Source organism: Mytilus californianus, unplaced genomic scaffold (assembly GCF_021869535.1).
Source record: "Mytilus californianus isolate M0D057914Y unplaced genomic scaffold, xbMytCali1.0.p SCAF_11, whole genome shotgun sequence".
Taxonomy (NCBI): Eukaryota; Metazoa; Mollusca; class Bivalvia; order Mytilida; family Mytilidae; genus Mytilus; species Mytilus californianus.
In genome coordinates this window covers 54,285,817-54,306,614 of record NW_026262593.1, presented here as the reverse complement: position 1 = coordinate 54,306,614, position 20,798 = coordinate 54,285,817, and the positions used below count along the sequence as shown (strand labels likewise).

Sequence of the window (20,798 nt, the reverse complement as noted above, 5' to 3'; positions counted from 1 at the left end):
AAGGGATCAGATACTAAATTTAATATTCGCATTGGATAAAAATACAAATGTTTCTTCTTTTATATCAGAAATAGTGCAATGCAATTGCTATCAGTCATTATAAATGCCTTTAGATAAGTAATTTTTTAATAAAATGTGAATAAAAGAAGGATAGATATGAATAAATTTTTGTTTTTGTTGAAATAGAATGCAATAATTCCTTTATTTGAATGGAAATTATTGACCGTCATTGGATTTTTGTACTTTTTATAGCTTAGGATTGATTATTTTTTATTACGTTAAAAGACTATCAGAAACAATATACTATAATGTTGTTCTCGTTGTTTAAAATTACCAATATTTTCTATTTTTAAGAGAACTTGCAGCATTTTATTTTTTTATTTGTGATTTGTTATTTTAGTGGCCTCGCAATAAGTTTGTTTAAAGTATTTTAAGATTATAAGGATAAAATACTTCAAAATATTTAAAAATAATACATCGAAATTTGCAATAAATGATCATTTCATTTTATTTTCAAGAGCATTTTCGGAAGATAAAAAAAATATCTGAAAATCGCGATCAACACCGTTTTAGAAATGTCCGGGTTTGAAAAATTATAACCTAAATTAAAGCGAAAATGGCCATTTATTTAAATTTAGTTATATATGCATATTTCTTTTCTTTTTAAATTCTTAAAACTGTGCCAAATAATTAATAAAAAAAAGATGTTGATCATTTGTACTTGAATGTTTCGTATTTTCCATGTCGCCATTTTAATTAAATGAAACGAAACTAAGATTTCGTAATTTGTATTAGTTTATCATGTGACGTAGTAGACTTCAATCCGTCAAAAAGGTCGATCGGTCCTATCCGTCCGATCCGTCCGATCAGTCAAATACTTTTACTATAAGTCTGACGGATTGGTGACGTGAGTTTGACGCGAACTTGACTGATCGGTGACTGATCGATGACCGCTGATTGATCGCTAAAACAGTAACGCCTAAGGTTGCAAGTACTGTATCCGCGTGTAATACACGCTTTTTCAACGGTTTACACACGAGGATTTTGTCACACGGCATGTACACGCTTTTCACCACTTTACACGCAATTACACGCTTTTTCGTTGTTTTGATTTTTTGGTCGCTAGTGATATCGCGATTCTTTGGTTTTTCCCTTATTAGACGATAAATTCCGAGAAATCCGAAGTAATTGTTTGGTCGCCATTGTTTTAAATTCTATCATGATGGACAAACAGCAAAACCCATAAGGTAAGTAGTTTGTGATTAGTTTTTACGTTTTTGTGACAATCTTTCTTTCAAATTAACTTAGGGGAAATGTCCACAGAAAGAGGTCGCTTTCAGGGCCTGTACCGTCGTCTATAGATAAGATTGCTAAGTGAAAAAGATGTGTACGTACCAAGATTCAAGATTTATAAATTATATTTGGGAGTTCGAGTTTAAATGATCAAGGGACGAGTAACGCATAATTTGTGCACCCTATGTTGCAATCATAACAATACATGTGAGAGGAGAACAACAATGTAGCTATTTGATTAGGCATTTAACATGTTTAATCAATAATGGACTCATTTTGGTAATCAAATTATAAAATATTTTTCTTTTTCAGTTTCAAATCTGGCCAACAGATTTCAACAGGTCAAAGGAGATGGAAATATCACTGAACTGTTGGATCAGTTCTCATAGTACAAGCTGTCTTCTGATGAACTACCCAGTCTTGACCAGGCAATAGCAACATGTATAGTTTGTTGGAAGAAAAGGCAGTGATTAAAGATGAAATTTTAGATGGCAAAAAAATTGTTATGACACTTGTTCAAAGCTTGATAAAGCTATTTTAGTTCAGCCAAATACCAATTCTGACTGTGAGAGAGCATTTTCAATTATAAATAAATTTACACTGAACTCTGATCAGAACTTGACAATTGTGCCTTGTTATCAAGTAAATGTAGCCTAGTGATGTTGCTTCAAAAGCAACAGTTGAATTCAATAAAAGTTTACAGTAGACTCTTGTTTATTATATTAACAAATTTGTATAATGATTACTGTGAAATTATAAAGATTGTTCATATGAAAAAGTCCGCATCTACGTCACACGTTTTCACACGCTTTTTAACATGTCATGTCATGTCATGACATGATTTCTCATTTTCAGAGGTTGGCAAGTATGAGCTCATATGGTGCGGTCCAGAAAATTTAGATAAAAGCTTATGACAAGGATGCTGATTGAATCATACGTATTCAACTAATCAGATGACAGTTTTTTCTCAGATGTGAATCAAAGGATCAGACATTTGTAAAATCTATTTATCTCTCAATGAAATAGCGTAATCATGATAGCAATAGGCATAAGTACTTTTTTTTTAAATTGAAAATATATGAAAAGGATGTAGTACCAGATTTCTCAGCTGCTAACCTCTACACAAAAGATTGAAGTGCACACTCCCCCTTTTCCATTTTATCTAAACTATTTTGTAGAATTTAATATCTTTGTCATACAATGTTATACTTACTACAGAACACCATTATTGACAGTATGATCCCTTGGAAGCTTGATTTCTTATTACTTATAGTACATCATTAAAACGTTCATTTGATTTTTAAAGAGTTAATTCCCTTAGGTGTTCTGTAACCCCTTAAACAATTGTAGAACTTTAATCTCATTGTCAAACATTATACTAACTGCAGAACACCTTTATTGACAGTATGATCCCGTGAAAGGACTCCATTTTCTTTCTCCCATTTTATACTTACTGAAGAACACCGTTATTGACAGTATGATCCCTTGGAAGGACTCAATTTTCTTTCTCCCATTTTATACTTACTGAAGAACACCATTATTGACAGTATGATCCCTTAGAAGGACTCAATTTTCTTTCTCCCATGTTATACTTACTGAAGAACACCATTATTGACAGTATGATCCCTTGGAAGGACTCCATTTTCTTTCTCCCATGTTATACTAGGTGGTGGATTGCCTGAAGCCTGACATCTCAATTCCATCAACTGACCCAAGTATGGCCTGGCATCACGCTGTGAAAGTGTGATAGTTGGTGGCACTTGAATATAAAGAAATGCTTTTGTCTTATATACATGTACATTTGCATTTCTGAAGTATTTGCAGCAGTTCAACTAAGTACTGTAAATTCATAAATTTTTGCATGCATTTATTATTGCGATTTTTTTAAAATAATAAAAAATGCGAGATAAATTATTGCATACAGGTGTATTCATCAGATAATCGAATGGGAGTTATTATTGCAATACTCATCCAGACAAATTATTTGCATTAATAAAACCCTCACAACAATTTCTGAATTTACAGTATTTTGAGGGAAAAATTCTATCTAAATTACTGTAAACCAACTAAATTTTGCCAGCAATTTATTTTCGCGAGCAGAGTTTTGGTCTTCCTTTATATAAATACCTCAAAAAAATTAAAAAACCACAAAAATAAATTGCTGTGTAGTTGGCTGAAAAGGGCAACCAGTAAATGTGAAATGAAATATCTGTGAAGTAAGTTTACAGTAACTATTCAACTGTACTGACAACAGTTATTGTACCATTACAATGTTGTAGCCAGATGACCAGAAAGAATATTTATTTTTAATCTGTTCCTAATTTGATAGCTAGGAATTTTTTACTTTCTTGTGTGGTCGGAATATTTATTTTCAACTTTTAGGGGCCAGAATATTTTAATATAAGAACTGCCAAGCCTCAACCTCAGAATCCCTTAAATCCTTCAATGGATATATTTCTATTGGATGTTTCTTACCTGTTACAGATACTATAGCAAAACCGTCAGAAGATCCACTACTTCCTGTTGCTAAGCAACGGTATCGCCCTGAGTCTGCTGCAGTCACTTGTCTTATTTCTAGGAGACCATCTCTAGTTTGTGTAGCTGAAGGATTAAGAACACCATCGACCTTCAACCATTCAATGTTGAATGGTCCTGTTCCCTGTGGCTGACATCTTAGTTGAACAGTGCCCCCTGCCCTAGCTTCCACTCTGGCTGGTGAAATTGTCAGACTTGGTGTAACTGAAAACATAAATGAAAGGTGAATGACATACACCTTAAGGGCATACGATACAGTTTTGATCCCGTAATGAAATTTTGATGAAAATTTGCATGTAGGCTATTTTTTACCTGATTAAATCAAATATGCAATAAAAAATATACCATCATGTGCTACTTTTTGAGTAAATTGAGGTTGAAATTTCAGATATTTCCTCAAAATTCGGATTTGTGGACGTATTTTTCCTTTCGACAGAAATACATAACTTTTTTGTTTTAAAAGAAAAACACAAGCAGTTTTTTGTTAAATTATTTGTAATTTCTGTTTTATATAAATGTTTTATAAATTTGTACATTTTATTTTTACAAATAACTCATATTTATCAAATGTTCATGAATGTAGAAAAAAAACGTCATTTTTTGCTGTATATTTATCATATTTAAAATAATTGCACTATTGACTTTTTTATGAAAATTGGTACACATAATCTTCATACGTAATCAAACCAAATGTCATTTAAAAAAAGAAGGGTCCATGAACTCGTTTTCAAGTTAAATCAGTTTGAATGATAAAAATCAGTCGAAAACTGCATCTTTTCCCGATAAGTCACAGTTTGACGTCGCGAAAATAACAATTTACCTTAGCAACGTCATTACTTCCCCTGTAACTGTATCGTATGCCCTTAAGGATGTTTGCTCCTCTTGTTTTTGAATTTTTGCCAGATATTCGGAATTCTCTGGTTTTATCCATGTAGCGTCATTAAAAAAATTTCCACGCTAACCCCTACTTTTCTTTTTATAATTTTATTACTAATAGTTTAAAAAGCCATATTTGAAAATCCTATAAAATCCTTGTTATTTTTTCATAATTTTTGAAAGAAAAAAGGTGCCAATGTTAAATGTAAGAAAAGTCTAGAGAGAATTATTTCCCGCCAATTTTTCAATGGCTTATATCTCTAAAACAAGCACAAGGACCCTACATTTTTTCTGCTTTTTCAGTTCCTTTATTTATATACTAACAATTTATAACAGTCTTTTAATAAGCTTGTTATTTTGAAACAGAGTAGAGAACATACTAAATATCACTATTTGTCCAATAATATTTGTCATCACAAACTTTCCTGTAAATTTTTACATCATAAGAGTAAAAGTATGAGCCAGCAATGCAAAAGTGATTGTTGAATGAAGTCAATATTTCAAGTGACTCTAAATCTGAGGTCAAATGTCGTAGATTCCAAAATAGCAATAAGGTCTATTAATGTCTTTTGATAAACTGAATGTGTGACGGAATTATTATTTTAATTAAAACTCCATTAAAAACAGATCATCCACAAAGTAGGCCTAAGGTCTGACTGAAACCAACATTTTTTTTGTGCAATAGGCCTCAAGACTGAATTATATATAAAATGTTTGTTTAATAGGCCTGATGTATGAATAGGAATCAAAATGTACCCTTTCGGAAAAAGTAATCTGCTGCTGTTCTAGAACAAATGTTTCCAAAAAATACAATAGTGAAAATTTTAGCCATTGGGTTATTTTGGCTTTTTTTGCCTTCACATCAAAAGCATAAACATGTCAGTTAAGAGGAACAGAAACTTATTTAAAATTTTTTAAAGTGTCTTCAGTAGGTAGTTTCAAATTTGTGTAAAACTCTATAAAACTTAGCTATGTGGAAAATAGATATGCTCAAATAGTAAATGCTTTGAGAAGTAAACATGAATTTGCCATATTTAATAAGATATACTCAAATTATGACAAATAAATCATGAATTATTTTTTTTGCATTAAAGTGTTCAACAAAATACATGTATGCATGTAAAATTTGTAAAAAAAAACCATGAAATCAAGTTTCAACGAAAAAAAACATTTTTCCTCAATTCACGAAAAAATGGTTTCCACAAAAAGCAATTAATTCCAAAGTACTTACCAGTAACAATAATGAATACTGATGTCTCATAATTTTTAACAGGAGATGATGCAGAACAGATGTATTCCCCGCTGTAAACTGATCGGAAATTAGGTATGGTCAATGTTCCTCCACGGACTGAATGGTTTGGTGGCATCAATCCATTACGTTTCCTCCAACGGACCACAGCATTTTGTATACCTATGGAAAATTATTAGAAATTATGATCAAGGAGAAATCTACCAAAACTTTATATATAAAAATATTTATTTTTGACTACTGTATTTTTTTTTGTAGATATTTCTTAAGACTGCAGTTATTGAATATGAGAACTTTCACTCAATTCACAATCATAGATAATAAATTGTTTTTCTTTGCATGAAGAGAAATCATATTCATTATGTTATGATCCCCCCCCCAAAAAAAAGAAAAGAAAAAAGAACAGAGCAAAAGGGGAGATAATTCTTAGAAATATAAAATTAGAAATAAGCTTCACAATTGTTAAGACCCTTTGTAACAGTAAAAACTTATTAAAACATGAAAGGGGAGAGAACTGTTAGAAATATGAATATATTGAAGTTGACTGTCAGCGATGTAATACTTTTTTCCTTATTACATTCAAATGCTACAGTAAAAACTTATTCAAACATGAAAGGGGAGAGAACTGTTGAATATGAAAACTGAGGAAAAGACTGTCATTTCCTAATTTCATTTACGTGTTACAGTAAAAACTTGTTAAAGCATGAAAGTTGGAAAAAAATCTTTTGAAAACATGAAAATTGAAGAAAAACCTTGTCAGAGATATACTTATTATTTCCTTTCTAATTTATGTGTTACAGAAAAAAACATGAAAGGGGAGAGAAATGTTGGAAATATGAAAACTAAGGAAAAACCTGATGTGGATGTAATATTTATTTAATTATTTCAGTTAAGTGTGTTACAGAAAAAACATGAAAGGGGAGAGAACTGTTGGAAACAAAAGCCTGGTGTGGATGTAATATTTATTTAATTATTTCAGTTAAGTGTTACAGAAAAAAAATGAAAGGGGAGAAAACTTTTGGATACATGTAAACTCAATACACAATTTTTACCTGTAGTATCACATTCAATAGTTACAGTTTCTCCTTCTCTAACAGTACGCTGTCCTGGTCCTCTGATTGTCACACCAGTCTCTCTTGATGGCTGGCCACTTTCCTGAACTACAATAAAATTCAGAATGTGGTTGTACAAACCAAAAATGATAAGATTTCTATTGTTTGAATTGTTTCATATTTTGTCATTTCAGAGCCTTTTACAGCCAACGATATGGTATGGGTTTTGCTCATTGTTGAAGGCCATAGGGTGACCTTAGTTGCTTTCATCCATGTAATTTGACTCAGTTGGATAGTGGTTTCTTTGCAAACATACCACATCTCCTTTCATTAGATTTTATTTTAAAAATATGATAAAGTTAAGTATCAATGCTTGTTTTCAAGCGACAGGCTGCTAAAATTCTCATTTTTTAACGATATGCAAACAAACTTCCAATAATCTGCAAAAAGATGTGTTGTTTCTATGTAAAGTCATCAGTCATGGTCACCTTTTTTTGAGACGTCACAATAGGAAATTCAGAGGGAGGCAATAAAACTTGACGTCATAATTGAATTTTGTCCAATGAAGAACCGAGATCAAATAAACCACATGTTGATTAAATAAAAGAAATCAACAGGACAGGAAAAGGATAAATCGACTAAAATTTAGAGAAAAGTATTTGTTTCTTACCTTCAAGTTGAACAGTTTCAGTGACAGACCCTGCAACATTATTAGCAGTACAATAGTAATTTCCGGAATCACTCCTAGAAACAGCATTGAGAGTAAGCGTTGCCGATCCTTGACTGAGGGCACCCTCTACTGGTGTTGGTACATCACCTCTGTCTGGTGCTCTTTCATATCGCCACTGGACTGTTGGTATAGGATCACCTTCACCAGTACATTCTAAAGATACTCTCTGACCGATTACAGCAAAAACTTTCTTACTAGGCGAGATTATAATTCTAGGTGGACCTAAAATGTACAATTAAATATTCCATTAAGATGGGTATTCAGTAAGGGCTATTCCAGAGGGAATTGTAGCTTTCATGACAACACTTTTTTGTATACCCCCGAAACCATAATTTTTATTTTCATTTGTAACAGAATTGCATTCGCTTCCTTTTCTTATCACTCTTCCCACCATACACTATTCCCATTTCAGGATCTGTTTACCTTCCAGAGCACCTGATATCACCTGATATCACCCTCTGTTTTTGGTGGGGATTGTAACGCTTGTGATGTTCAATCTTTAGTTTTCTTTTGTGTTTTGTTTGTCTTTTCGTTGCTTTTGGTTTTTTGCCATGGCATTGTCAATTTGTTTTCGGCTTATGAGTTTGAATATCTTTGTATCTTTCGCCTCTCTTCTATCACCCACAGAAAAAAATATTAGGAGGTGTCCAAACCCTCTCATACTTTTTTCCTGGAATAGCCCTCAACTTCAATATATTCTAACCTATGCACATTTTCAAATTTTATAAATATCCCAACAAACATATCCTCTTTTGAATAGACAAATCATTGTAAGATTTTAAAGATCTTAAGGATGTTCGCTCCTTTGTTTCAAAATAACAAGGTTTTTAAACTAGAGGCTCTAAAGAGCCTGTGTCGCTCACCTTGGTCTATGTGCATATTAAACGAAGGACACAGATGGATTCATGACAAAATTGTTTTTTGGTGATGGTGATGTGTTTGAAGTTCTTACTTTACTGAACATTCTTGCTCCTTACTATTATCTCTATCTATAATGAACTTGGCCCAGTAGTTACAGTGGAAAATATTTTGTAAAAATTTACAAAAATTTACAAAATTTATGAAAATTGTAAAAAAATGAGTATAAAGGGCAATAACTCCTTAAGGGGTCAACTGACAATTTTGGTCATGTTGACTTATTTGTAGATCTTACTTTGCTGTACATTATTGCTGCTTACAGTTTATCTCTATCTATAATAATATTCAAGATAATAACCAAAAGCTGCAAAATTTTCTTAAAATTACCAATTCAGGGACAGCAACCCAACAAGTGTTGCCTGATTTGGTCTGAAAATTTCAGGGCAGATAGATCTTGACCTAATGAACAATTTTCCCATGTCAGATTTGCTCTATATGCTTTGGTTTTTGAGATATAAACCAAAAAAACTGCATTTTACCCATGTACTATTTTTTAGCCATGTCGGCCATCTTGGTTCGCAGGCGGGGTCATCGGACACATTTTTTAAACTAGATACCCTAATGATGATTGTGGACAAGTTTGGTTAAATTTGTCTTAGTAGTTTCAGAGGAGATGATTTTTGTAAAAGATTACAAAAATTTACGAAAAATGGTTAAAAATTGACTATAAAGGGCAATAACTCCTTAAGGGGTCCCAACAACAGGTTGTCCAATTCATCTGAAAATTTCAGGGCAGATAGATCTTGACCTGATAAACAATTTTACCCCTATGTTCTATTTTTAGCCATGGCGGCCATCTTGGTTGGTTTGGCCCAGTAGTTTCAGAGGAGAAGATTTTTGTAAAAGTTTACCGACGACGGACGCCAAGTGATTAGAAAAGCTCACTTGGCCCTTTGGGCCAGGTGAGCTAAAAACTGTTATAGATTGATAGAATATGAATAAGGGAACATAAAAATTAGAAAAAAAAAATGATAGGTCCATCTTCTAGTTTTTGAGATATAATCAACTGAAAATTTGGCGAGAAATGGTTCTCTCTAGATTTTTCATACATTTAACATTGACACCTTTTTCCTTTCAAAAACTATGAAAAAATAACCAAAATTTTCAAAAAACGACTTTTAAAACTATATGCAATAAAATTATGAAAAGAAAAGAAGGGGTTAGCAGGCAAAATTTTTATTTGCACTACATGGATAAAACTAGAGGATTCTGAACATCTGACAAAAAGTCAAAAACAAGAGTAGCGAACATCCTTAAGGATATCTACAGAACATTTCCTGTAACCTTCTAAAATTTTCAATTTGAATTTATTGATTGTTGGTGTTTAATGCCACTTTCACATTGTGCAGTCATTTTTTTATTAGGGAGAAAGCCACAGTGAAAGGAGAGAACCAACGATCTTTGTAAAATAGACAGCTTAGATAGTTTAACCATCAAGGCCAATTTCAATTTTGAGATCCTAAAGATAACAAAATAGTTTTTAACGTTTATCATATACATTTGGTCCAGTGAACATCTGTGAGTTTTGCTTTTGACTTACCACAAGTTTCAAAACTGAAACTAGACAAAGTGATGCCCCCACACTCCACTTTGAAGTAACTGTATTATAACAAAGTCAATGTAGGACTTTCTTTGAGATATTATTGTGTCTGGGAGACACAAATGATGCCCCCACAGATGCAAAGTGTTATTTTAAAATACACAAAGTTGAGAATGAGAGCACATAGGTCTATGGTTCACTGTAGAAGGAGTTATCCGGAAACGCTATGCACCTCTTATGCAAGTATATACTCCAAAAATGATAAAGTTCAACAATTTCCCAAAAGAGCAAATATTAATATAAATCAAAACCCTGACCACATGCACACCTTCAATATATGTAAAAACAGCCAGAAAAGTGAAAACGTCCTAGCATTCAAACTGTAGGAGGAGTTATCCTGAAACGCTATGCACCTCTTATGCAAGTAAATACTCTAAAAAAAAATGACAAAGTTCAACAATCTCCCAAAAGAGCAAATATTAATATAAATCAAAACCCTGACCACATGCACACCTTCAATATATGTACAAACAGCCAGAAAAGTGAAAACTTCCTAGCATTCAAACTGTAGGAGGAGTTATCTGGAATAACTATATACCCATAATGGGACGGACGGAATTACGGACGGACAGACGGATGGATGGACGGACAGGGGTGAAACAATATGCCCCCCCAACTTTCAGTTGCGGGGGCATAAAAAGCAAAGCTTTAAGAATTTAAATCAAAATGGTACTGAAGAAATAAATTGTCTTGTGTTTCTGTTGGCACTTAGTATATTTCTGCATAAGTCTATTTCAAAGCCAAGTTTCAATATACTGTGTTGTGTTTCTATTGACTCTCAGTATATATGTGTAAGCATACATCAATTTTTAAGCTAATTTTCATTAAACTATCATCTTTCAATGTCAAAACTTGGTCAAACACCTTGACTAAAATTAATTTGGATGGTTTAATTTCATAAAATTTTTACAAAATATTTACTTTGACCTTTTGACAAGAAAATAAAAATTTCAAAAAACTTGAACCACACACTTTATCGGAAAAATTTCATTGCATATATAGCAGTTTGACAATCACTAATTTTGATCATTGAGAAGCTTAATATTTCCTTAACAATAGAATGTGATTAAAACAATTAGCTGATTCTTAAAGAGTTATCTCCCTGTAGTGTTATGTACCACCTTAACTTCAAATAGTGAGGTGCAGAACTTCAATAAATACTGCAAACCAACTGATTTTTCCAATCGATTTTACTTTCGCAACTTTCTTGAGTATGAAAATAACATGAATAAAAACTTTCATCTTTCGTAATAGAATTATTTTTACAACTACACTAACTAGAAAATCCTGAAAACTAATCGTCACAAAGTCGGCTAGAAAAGGCGAATAAAGTATCCATGAAAATAAGATGGTGTGTACAATACCAGCAAGACTTAATCTCCTTTTCAATAAAAGCAAATGATCACATCAAATAATTTACTAAGAGTAAGGTAGTAAGATCAGAAAATATTTTGAAGAACTGTGTACATGTAAAATTGAGATATACATTTTTGTAGATCAGTTGAAAGAAAACATCATGGGAATCTTTCAACTCTAATTGTCCCACATTAAGAAAGATTCCAGTCTCATTGCTGATGCAATTTTTAAATGAAAAAAAAACACGTTGAAAGAAAACATCATGGGAATAGTTTAGCTCTTAGACTAATTGTCGCACTTTAAGAAAGATTCCAATATTACTGTATATGTGATTTTTAAATGAAAAGAAAAACACCAGTTGCAAGAAAACATCATGGGAATAGTTCAACTCTTTATCCCACATTGAAAATGTGTCCAGTCTCATTGCTGATGTAATTTTTAAATGAAAAAAGATCACCAGTTGCAAGAAAACATCATGGGAATAGTTCAACTCTTTTTATTCCACATTGAAAAAGTTTCCAGTTTCATTGTTGATGTGATTTTAAACTGAAAACCAAATTCATTTTTAAAAAGTAGTTCCTTTTTCAAACTTGAACCTTACCCTGAATGATAAGTGTGGCTGTAGCTGATACAGATCCCATTTCATTTGTGGCTGTACAAATGTAGCCACCTGCCTCCTCCCCAGTCACGCCTTTAAACATGATGACGCCATTCTCCATCGTGTCTATGGTGGACAGCATTGGTTCTCCTCCAGCTCTGAATAGAGATTATTAAAAGACAAGGTTAGTATTATATTTGTACCAAAAAAGACCACTGTCCAGTCTAACTGTGGTGTGCGAAACCTCAAGTGCAGGTCATGCATTCAATTTGCAACTAGTTCAAGCATGCAATGATTTTTTGTTGATACTTTTTAGCATAAAATTCCAAAACTTAAAGCAATAATAATAATAATAACTCCACCACATACTATATGTGCCTATCCCAAGTCAGGAGCCTGTAGTTCATTGGTTGTAGTTGATTCATGACTGTCATATTTGTTTGTCGTAAAATGTTTTGTTATAAAATAGGCCTTTAGTTTTCTCCACTTCATTTGAACTTTGGTGGATAGTTGTCTCATTGGCAACCATACCACATCTCCTTATCTTTATATTAAAAACACTAAGAGTACAAAAGTTTCTGAATTTACAGTAATTGATAAATCAAGTTCTATAATGGTAAAGATCAAATTTTTATGGGAGATTCAATCCTTTAGTGATGCTAACTTCCCACCTTCACTATACACCATTACACCATAAACCATACACTATTCACATTTCCCATTTCCGCTTTACCAATTGAATCACACAAGTGTGACAGGATTGCTTCCCTTCATTAGTAGATACTTAGTCAGCCGTAAGCGGTTGATCTAGGGAAGTACTTCTTTAGCTCAGTCGGTTAAAACCCTGCCTTGTACATGTAACACAGAGGTCCTGAGTTCCGAGTCCCGGAGGTGATAGGTGATTTTGCAATAGAATCATGGTCTCCGGTTATATTTGGCACCCAACTAAAAAACCCACGGTGGTTAGAGAGGAATTCTAGCTAGGGTATGTGTGTGAGAGTCATAATGGTATGATGTCTCTTGAGGTGGGGGAAGTGTGACGGAATTGCTTCCCTTCATTAGTAGATACTTAGTCAGCCGTAAGTGGTTGAGCTTTAAGGAAGTACTTCTTTGGCTCAGTCTGTTAACACGCTACCTTGTAACACAGAGGTCCTGGGTTCGAGTCCCAGTGGAGACAAGTGATTTTGCAATAGAATCATGCTCTCCGGTTACACATCATTCCAAGTCTAACCTGTTTGAGGGAATTGCAAATTTCAATATGTCTTTAAATAAAATTGAGAATTGTTAAATCTTACCGAGACCATGTTACAGTTGGAGGAGGATCTCCACCCATTACACGACACTGGAACAATGCACTTTCTCCCGTCTTTATTGTCTGAGATATTGCTGGATAGATGTCCAACTTAGGCTTGGCTCTTCCTGAAACAAGATTAAACTTTTATATTAGATATCAATCAATTATGGTAAAAACAACAAATTTTCATACATAATTTCCTTTCAGAATGTTTATTTTGGATATTTATAACATATATATAACACAATATTTCAAAGCTGAAGCACAATCTTCTAATTGAAATAAGACCAAGGTTTCTAAGTCATGTTTGAATTTTTTCTACAATTTGCATCATGATAGGAGTTTCTGTTTGTTTGAAAATCCTGGCAATCTTAAGATGATATGCAAACTTTTTCAACTCGTTTTTTTTCATTTCTGAGATTTCTAAAACCCCATATCACATTATTTTTTACAAACTCACTTCAAAAGTAAAACTTCCAATTTTATAAACAGTATAACTGTACTCACTTTCAACTTCTACAATAGCCCAGCCTTGTCCTAATCCGGCAGTATTCTCAGCACGGCAGATGTATACACCACGGTCCTCTATTTGGGCATTTGTGATTCTCAATGTTTCTCCTACGACCTAGAAATACAGACATAATAAGATGAGAGGTTGATAATTCAATTTATAAAATTAAAATGTCACTTGATATAAATCAAGTTCATCTGATAAATAAAAAAAAATATGTGTATTTAAAAAGAGTGAATTTCTCTTTTTTTTAATTGTGGGGGTATAATTATTAATATTTTATAGGTTGTCATACAAACAGTATTGAAAAATAATTCAGGCCAAAATTATTTTGAGTATCTTACTCTGGCCTCTTTTTTAAATATAGACAAGGAAAAATATTCCTTGAAATAATTATTCTCAATTCGAAGTGGAAATATTCAAATGTCAAAATAAACCAAAGAAATAAAATGTGTTCACAGATGGATGACTGCATATCTATATCAACAAAAATATCCAACTTCATTTTTTCAATTTTTATTTTCTTGAAAACTAGGTTTACCTGATGTCTGGCTGTCAATTCTCCTCTAGATTTAGACCATGTGATCTTTGGTTGTGGGGTACCAGTTACACTACATCTAATGGTACCAGTAGTTCCCTGGGCAATAGTTGTTCTATCTGGTGTTACTGTAGCAGTTGGTACTGTGGCTATACAAAATAGAAAAATGCCCTTGAACTTTAAACTCAAAGTACATCAGAGCATGAAAGTATTATATTGACAGGAACTACTACAACCCGACTTCAAACGTTTCATCTGAGATGCCGCGTGCAATTTAATGACATGTTAATTAACTTGAAACATGACACCTTATTTACACACCAGTGTGTGGTGCCCTACAATATCGTCATTTTCGGTTGCTTTCATGATTACGGAAATAAACAAAGAAATCGAAAGTTGTGATAAATTCTTAGGAAACAGCAATCAGCAAACCTCGGCAGATTCCGTTACCCTACATCTGCATATGTGTGCCGATTGATAGATTGATGGATTTGTGCGAGACATCATTAATTCTATAGAAAAACACGTTGACGATGGAAATTTGCACCATATTAATTGAATAAATGTCCCATGTTTATTGATTTATTTTTCGGAAGAAATTGCACTATATGTAATATATATCGCAAGTGGTGATTATATAATTACGGTTTACTCCAGTGGCACACATTTCATGCATATTTAAGACGATTGTAAAATGATTGTTCTGATAAAAAATAAAGATCAAAGAGATTTGAAATAAATATAGGAATTATCAAGCTTCGCTCTAAATCCAACCATTGGTTGGTATACGAATGTTTCAGCTGAGCCCTGATGTGTTGAAATTTTGTAAGTACTGCATCTGTTCAATAATATTTACTAGTATCATTTGGACAGATAGTGATAAAATATTTTAAGGGACAGAGATGCTTTAGCTATTCCATAACATTTTATAAGTCTAGTTTTTTTCTCAAATTGATAAATACGGGTCAAATCATAAGTCAAGATTGGCACATTCATAAATGACAAATAGAAATATTGACACCGGCTGCATATTATCGGATGAAATTCGTTCAAATACGAATATTTTAGCAGTTTTGAATTTCACAAATGTCAAAAAATTTAAACCCACTTATATAAATAATTTTTTTTATAAATAACGAGGTGTGTCTTTTTTTTTAACTATATTTGTTATGTATAATTTCTGTGATATTAAGTCCTTGATTGATTAATTTTCACATTTAAAACTGAAAATTTCTACTTTCCAGGGTAATCCAGGTCCGTTGCTATATACATTAATCGGGTCGTCACAGTGTATATATTTATTAAGAAAATTTTCGTGACCTGGCGGTAACCGGAACACACCCTTTTCACAGTTATAACTTAACCCCTGAAGAAATAAAATAATGGCACTCACTATTTTGAATCGTTGTAGAATAATTAATTCTTGGCTGATTTTCATTTTTTATGCATCTGTCGATTTATTTAAATAAGTTGTCATGAATAAATGTCAACCTAGGCGATTGAAATAAGTCAAGGTGTTTTCTGACAGGTATTGAAGTTAACCTGTCTGGATAAAAACCATGTGGTTGATAAGAAATATCTCTGGTCAATTTATGACCGCGGCATCGCAGATAGTCACAAAAGAAATTAACGGAAGCGTACTAATAAGACAGTTTCCATATCTTTTCTACAGTGCTACCAGGGTTATAAATAAGTGCTTCCTAATCGTTGTAGTTCCTGTCAATATAATACTTCCATGATCAGAGAGACCTGTTTTAAGCCAGAGGTCATTATTATTCCATAATTGCATTCATACAAGTGATATGATTAAAAGTCAAATTGTTCTTGGTCATCAATGTGTGAATAATGCATTATTTGTATGCTATCCTCTTGTACATAATGAAGTATTAGAGGTCAATAAATTTTGTTTGTTGTTTATTTGTTGAGCAAGTATATTTTGCATATTTGCAAAAGAAAATGTTATTTAAATCCAACTAAATGATTTCAAAATTGTAATAAAGTCTTCAAATCCTGTTCAATTGTACTTACTCTCTATTTCAGGTCGTACAGTCAGAGTAGTTGTTCCTGTTCCCCTGTCTCCAGTTGGTGTTATAGCTGTACACACATAGGAACCAGCAAAAGATGGCTGAATGTTGTTCAAGGTCAAAACACCATTGTCTTGTGCAGAGCCTGCAAAATGAAAAAGATTCAAAATGAAAACAAAAGTAAAAAATATGACAGAAATAAAATAGAGACATTGATTTATTTAAACAAGATTTTGTGAACTATTGACTTTACTTCTATCTTAGTTTGGCAGTGAAATCTTCTTTGTGTTTAATGGCCTTCTATTGTCTTGTACAATGCATTTAAATCATAAGCGGGCCGTTAAACAATTGCAAAGGGTTAATTTTGCGATAAAACACCTACCATGAACATAGCAAAAATTAGACATGTGCAGAATTTTCCTACTTAGGGTATTCTTAGCTTAGGTAAACCGCACAAGATTTTGTGTACTGCATATTGACATTATTTTTTAACTTGCAATGGTAACTATAGTATCCATTTGTAAATAAATGGACTTTCACATCCGAATATATTGTTTTTCCTGTTCATAAGGCTCTCAAGTTCCATCCCAAGTTAGAGTCCCACTGGTTCCTAATTCTTTAATGAGCGACAAACAAATGATAGACATATTTAAACGAAATATCTCTCAGTGAAAAAAAAAGGTGTTGAAGATACCAAAAAGACAAAGGGAACGGAAATTTTCGGACATGATTTTGGTCATTTATTTAGGACTTATATGCCAGGATCTTAATTTTCAAACAGTCAAATTCATATCAGACTTCTTGACATAAATGAACCTCAACAGTGTTTCTGTATGAACTGCATGAAATTTTGAACCTGATTTTGTAAATGAGATTAAGAATCAGCATCAGATTCATTTCAAACAAGAAAATAATTGTCTTAAATCTAGATGTATTTAATTATTTTTTTTTGGGGGGGGGGGGGGGGGGGGGGGGGGGAGGGGGGGATTAAAATAGTGGGAAGGGGGCTTCCAAGATTTATATATAAAAAAAAATATTAAGATTTTTCCTCATATTAGTGATTCAGGTTCCTTGGAGCCTCTAGTTTTTTTTTCATTTTTATTTTGTTTTGAGGGGGTGTCAATTCTTATTTATATACTATGGTTTTGAATGAGTATATGTCAATTAAGTGCCATTCTAACTTCCTTGAATGCCTGTTTTGAGTTATTCAGTTTATATAATGGGAGGATTTCAAGAGTCAAGTCAACACCTCTCATGGATGACGGATGAAAGCCCCCATAAATCAGAAAAGTTGACAGGTCTCAAATTTAATATAACCAACCAACTGAAAACAAATGTATGAAAGCAAATAAAAAGCTGGCTTTATATGACTCACCTGATGGAAGACCTCCATTCCTTGACCAGATCAACGTAGGTCTGACTGAATTATCGTCAATATAACAAATAAGTTGTTCAGTACTTCCTATTGTTGCTATAATGGCTACTTGTCTTACAATAACTGTTATGTCGGTCGGTGGTCGTGGATCTGAAATGTGAAATCATGTGTATAGTGTCTTTAATTTGAAAACAATATCAGGAGTTTTATTGGTATACAAGTGAATAATTAATAGGATCCAGAAACAAGCTGTTAGCTTATATTAATCCGTTTCCTAATTCAAATAAGAACATTTCATATTGTAATACTCAAGGAGAAGAGTGTAAAAAAATTAACAATGTTACACTAGATGGAAAACAAACAAAACATATACATGTAATAAGGTTGTGAACACAAAAGAGAAAAAAAATTTTTTTTTTACATCAGATATACAATAATAAAGTGTATGTTTCTGAATGGACACAATTATTTAAGATATAAGTATTACTTGTTAAACAAGATGATTGTAATCATATGACAAATCTTTTGCTACTGAGTATGAATGTTTGAACTGCCAAGAATATTTCAATGTTTTGTTCGTAGCTGAAATCCGTTGAACCGTGTAGCAAAATTTCTTCTGACAAGAAATGTATGATATTGATGTTATAAAAATGCTGTTCAGGAGTTTTATTGGTAAATAGCACTTCTAGCTTTAATGTATACAGCCATTGTCCTTGGATCATGTCTGTAATATTTTTTTGTAAATTGTTCTGTGAAAATAAGGCTGCTAGCTTTCCCATTTGAATAGATTCAAATTTTTCATGCTGGGGTTGTTTATAGCTGACTGTAAGGTATGGGTTGTTCACAATGTTGAAGGGCATATGATGGCATATAATTGCTTTTATCCATGTCCTGGTTAAAGTATATCACAAATGAATCTTCTTCAAACAAATTTTTTTTTAATATTGATTCAGTTTGAATTTTTTGATGTTGGTTTTGTATTGCATCCTTGTACAATTTTTTTTCAGTTTTATGTAATGACTACCTTATAACTGTAGTAATATAAATTCATGTTGACACTAGATGTGTCGGAACGACACAAGTGACCCCGTCTCAAAAAGTCGAAAAATCTGCAATTTCAACAATTTATCAAAGTCTAAAGTCCGTAATTTCGGCAAAAATTAGCAGAGTGGAACAAAACTTAAACCAATCTGTAACACATCATGGTTAACTCACATACCAAAAATCAGCCCAATATCTGAAGGCATTTAGAAAAAGAGTCTGTATAACTGTGATTTTCAACAATTTATCAAAATCCATTAGCCCGTAATTTTGGCAAAAATTAGCAGAGTGGAACAAAACCTAAACTTGATCTGTAACTCATCATGGTTAACTCACATACCAAAAATCAGCCCAATATCTGAAGGCGTTTAGAAAAAAATTGTGTATAATTGACAGAATGACGAAATGACGGACAAGGGTAAAACTATATGGAACCGACAACTTTGTTGCGGGGCCATAAAAACTGGGTCTCACTGTAGTTTCAATTCACAGTTTCAGAATTCGAGTGGATTATAGGTAATTTATTTGTTTAAACAACAAATAAAAGAAAGAATACACTTTTGGCTAGATATATGCAAATTTACATAAAGTGTGTTGGTAGTGGAGAGATTTTGAAAGTCCCTTCCTTCTCTCCCCCATCCAATTTAATGGAATAGCCCTAAACAAATTTATGTCCACGAGTACTTACTTGATTTTACATAAAGAATAGTTCTAACTTCTGTTGTTCCTGCTACATTTGATGCCTTGCAGTAGTACTGGGCCTCGTCACTTCTTCGAACAGCTGGTATCCTCAACACACCACCAGATATTACAGCACTAGGGTTCATTGTACCAGTTCCTCTTCGCCATTCTACCGTTGGTGCGGGTCGACCAGTTGTAACACATCTGAATTCTGCTGTCTCGAATTCGTTCACAGTTTGGAAAGTCGGTTCGATTCTTATAGAAGGCTGTACTTGTTGTGCTGTAATATGTATTTTCAGTACATTTTAATAATTAGTTTGAGGTATTCAATTTACACCTTGCATCTGGGGAAATCCCAATAATACAAACAGCTTAGCATCTTTTAATATTACACAAATTATTTTCTATGTGAAAATATGACCTAGAAAACTGTACAGATTATTCTAATGTAAACCTGATTTTTTTCTCACAAAATCATTACCAGTAAATATAACTCCTTAAAAAAATCTTTTTTATTTATCAAATTTATTTAATGAAAGAATTATTTCAATTGATTATCAATAGTAATAAAAAGAAAATTAAGTACACATGAAAAAAAAAAAAAAACGCAGAGCTGAGCTATGTGTATACTGGTTCCTTAAGGTAACAGTATTTAAGCTAAGGAGACCAGAATATACAGTTTTCCATGGATGAAAAAAGTATTTTATTCTCCCCATGTTGATTGATAATAGATTAATGTTAAGGCGGCAGATACCTAATTTAAGGTGGGTCATCGGTATATATTTCCTCAGATAGAATTTTTTTATACTTTGCCAAAATGAAGATTTAACCATGCTTTTTTCAAAAATATAATAAAAAGTATGGGTCACAGTGCTATTTTTTAAGCTACAAGTCGTGCAAAATTGCCCAAATTTGTATAGATTGTTCATGAAAAAACACATTTTATGTGAATAAAAAGAAATCTATGAGATAGAATTTTTAAATAAATTATGAGATGATAGGTTTTATAATATGCTTTAAGAAAATGAAAAGAAAAAATGGTGTCACTGAACTTGTTTTCTTGCTACAAGAAAAAAATAAAAATTTCACTACCATTCCAGTATAAAATTTTTACTATAAAAGTTACC

General features: G+C 32.6%; 1 protein-coding gene across 1 annotated transcript in view; it reads right to left on the bottom strand.

Moving 5' to 3' along the window:
- Window positions 1-20,798, bottom strand: part of LOC127720330 (basement membrane-specific heparan sulfate proteoglycan core protein-like) — a 202,921-nt gene that overhangs the window by 43,083 nt on the left and 139,040 nt on the right. The window contains exons 58-69 of the mRNA XM_052226900.1: window positions 19,679-19,951; window positions 17,950-18,099; window positions 16,579-16,719; window positions 14,554-14,699; window positions 14,009-14,126; window positions 13,503-13,626; window positions 12,211-12,365; window positions 7,676-7,957; window positions 7,006-7,113; window positions 5,936-6,115; window positions 3,769-4,032; window positions 2,890-3,052 (exon numbers count right to left, since the gene is read on the bottom strand). Coding sequence (XP_052082860.1) covers window positions 2,890-3,052; window positions 3,769-4,032; window positions 5,936-6,115; window positions 7,006-7,113; window positions 7,676-7,957; window positions 12,211-12,365; window positions 13,503-13,626; window positions 14,009-14,126; window positions 14,554-14,699; window positions 16,579-16,719; window positions 17,950-18,099; window positions 19,679-19,951 — 2,104 coding nt within the window. The remainder of the gene's footprint in view (window positions 1-2,889; window positions 3,053-3,768; window positions 4,033-5,935; window positions 6,116-7,005; window positions 7,114-7,675; window positions 7,958-12,210; window positions 12,366-13,502; window positions 13,627-14,008; window positions 14,127-14,553; window positions 14,700-16,578; window positions 16,720-17,949; window positions 18,100-19,678; window positions 19,952-20,798) is intronic.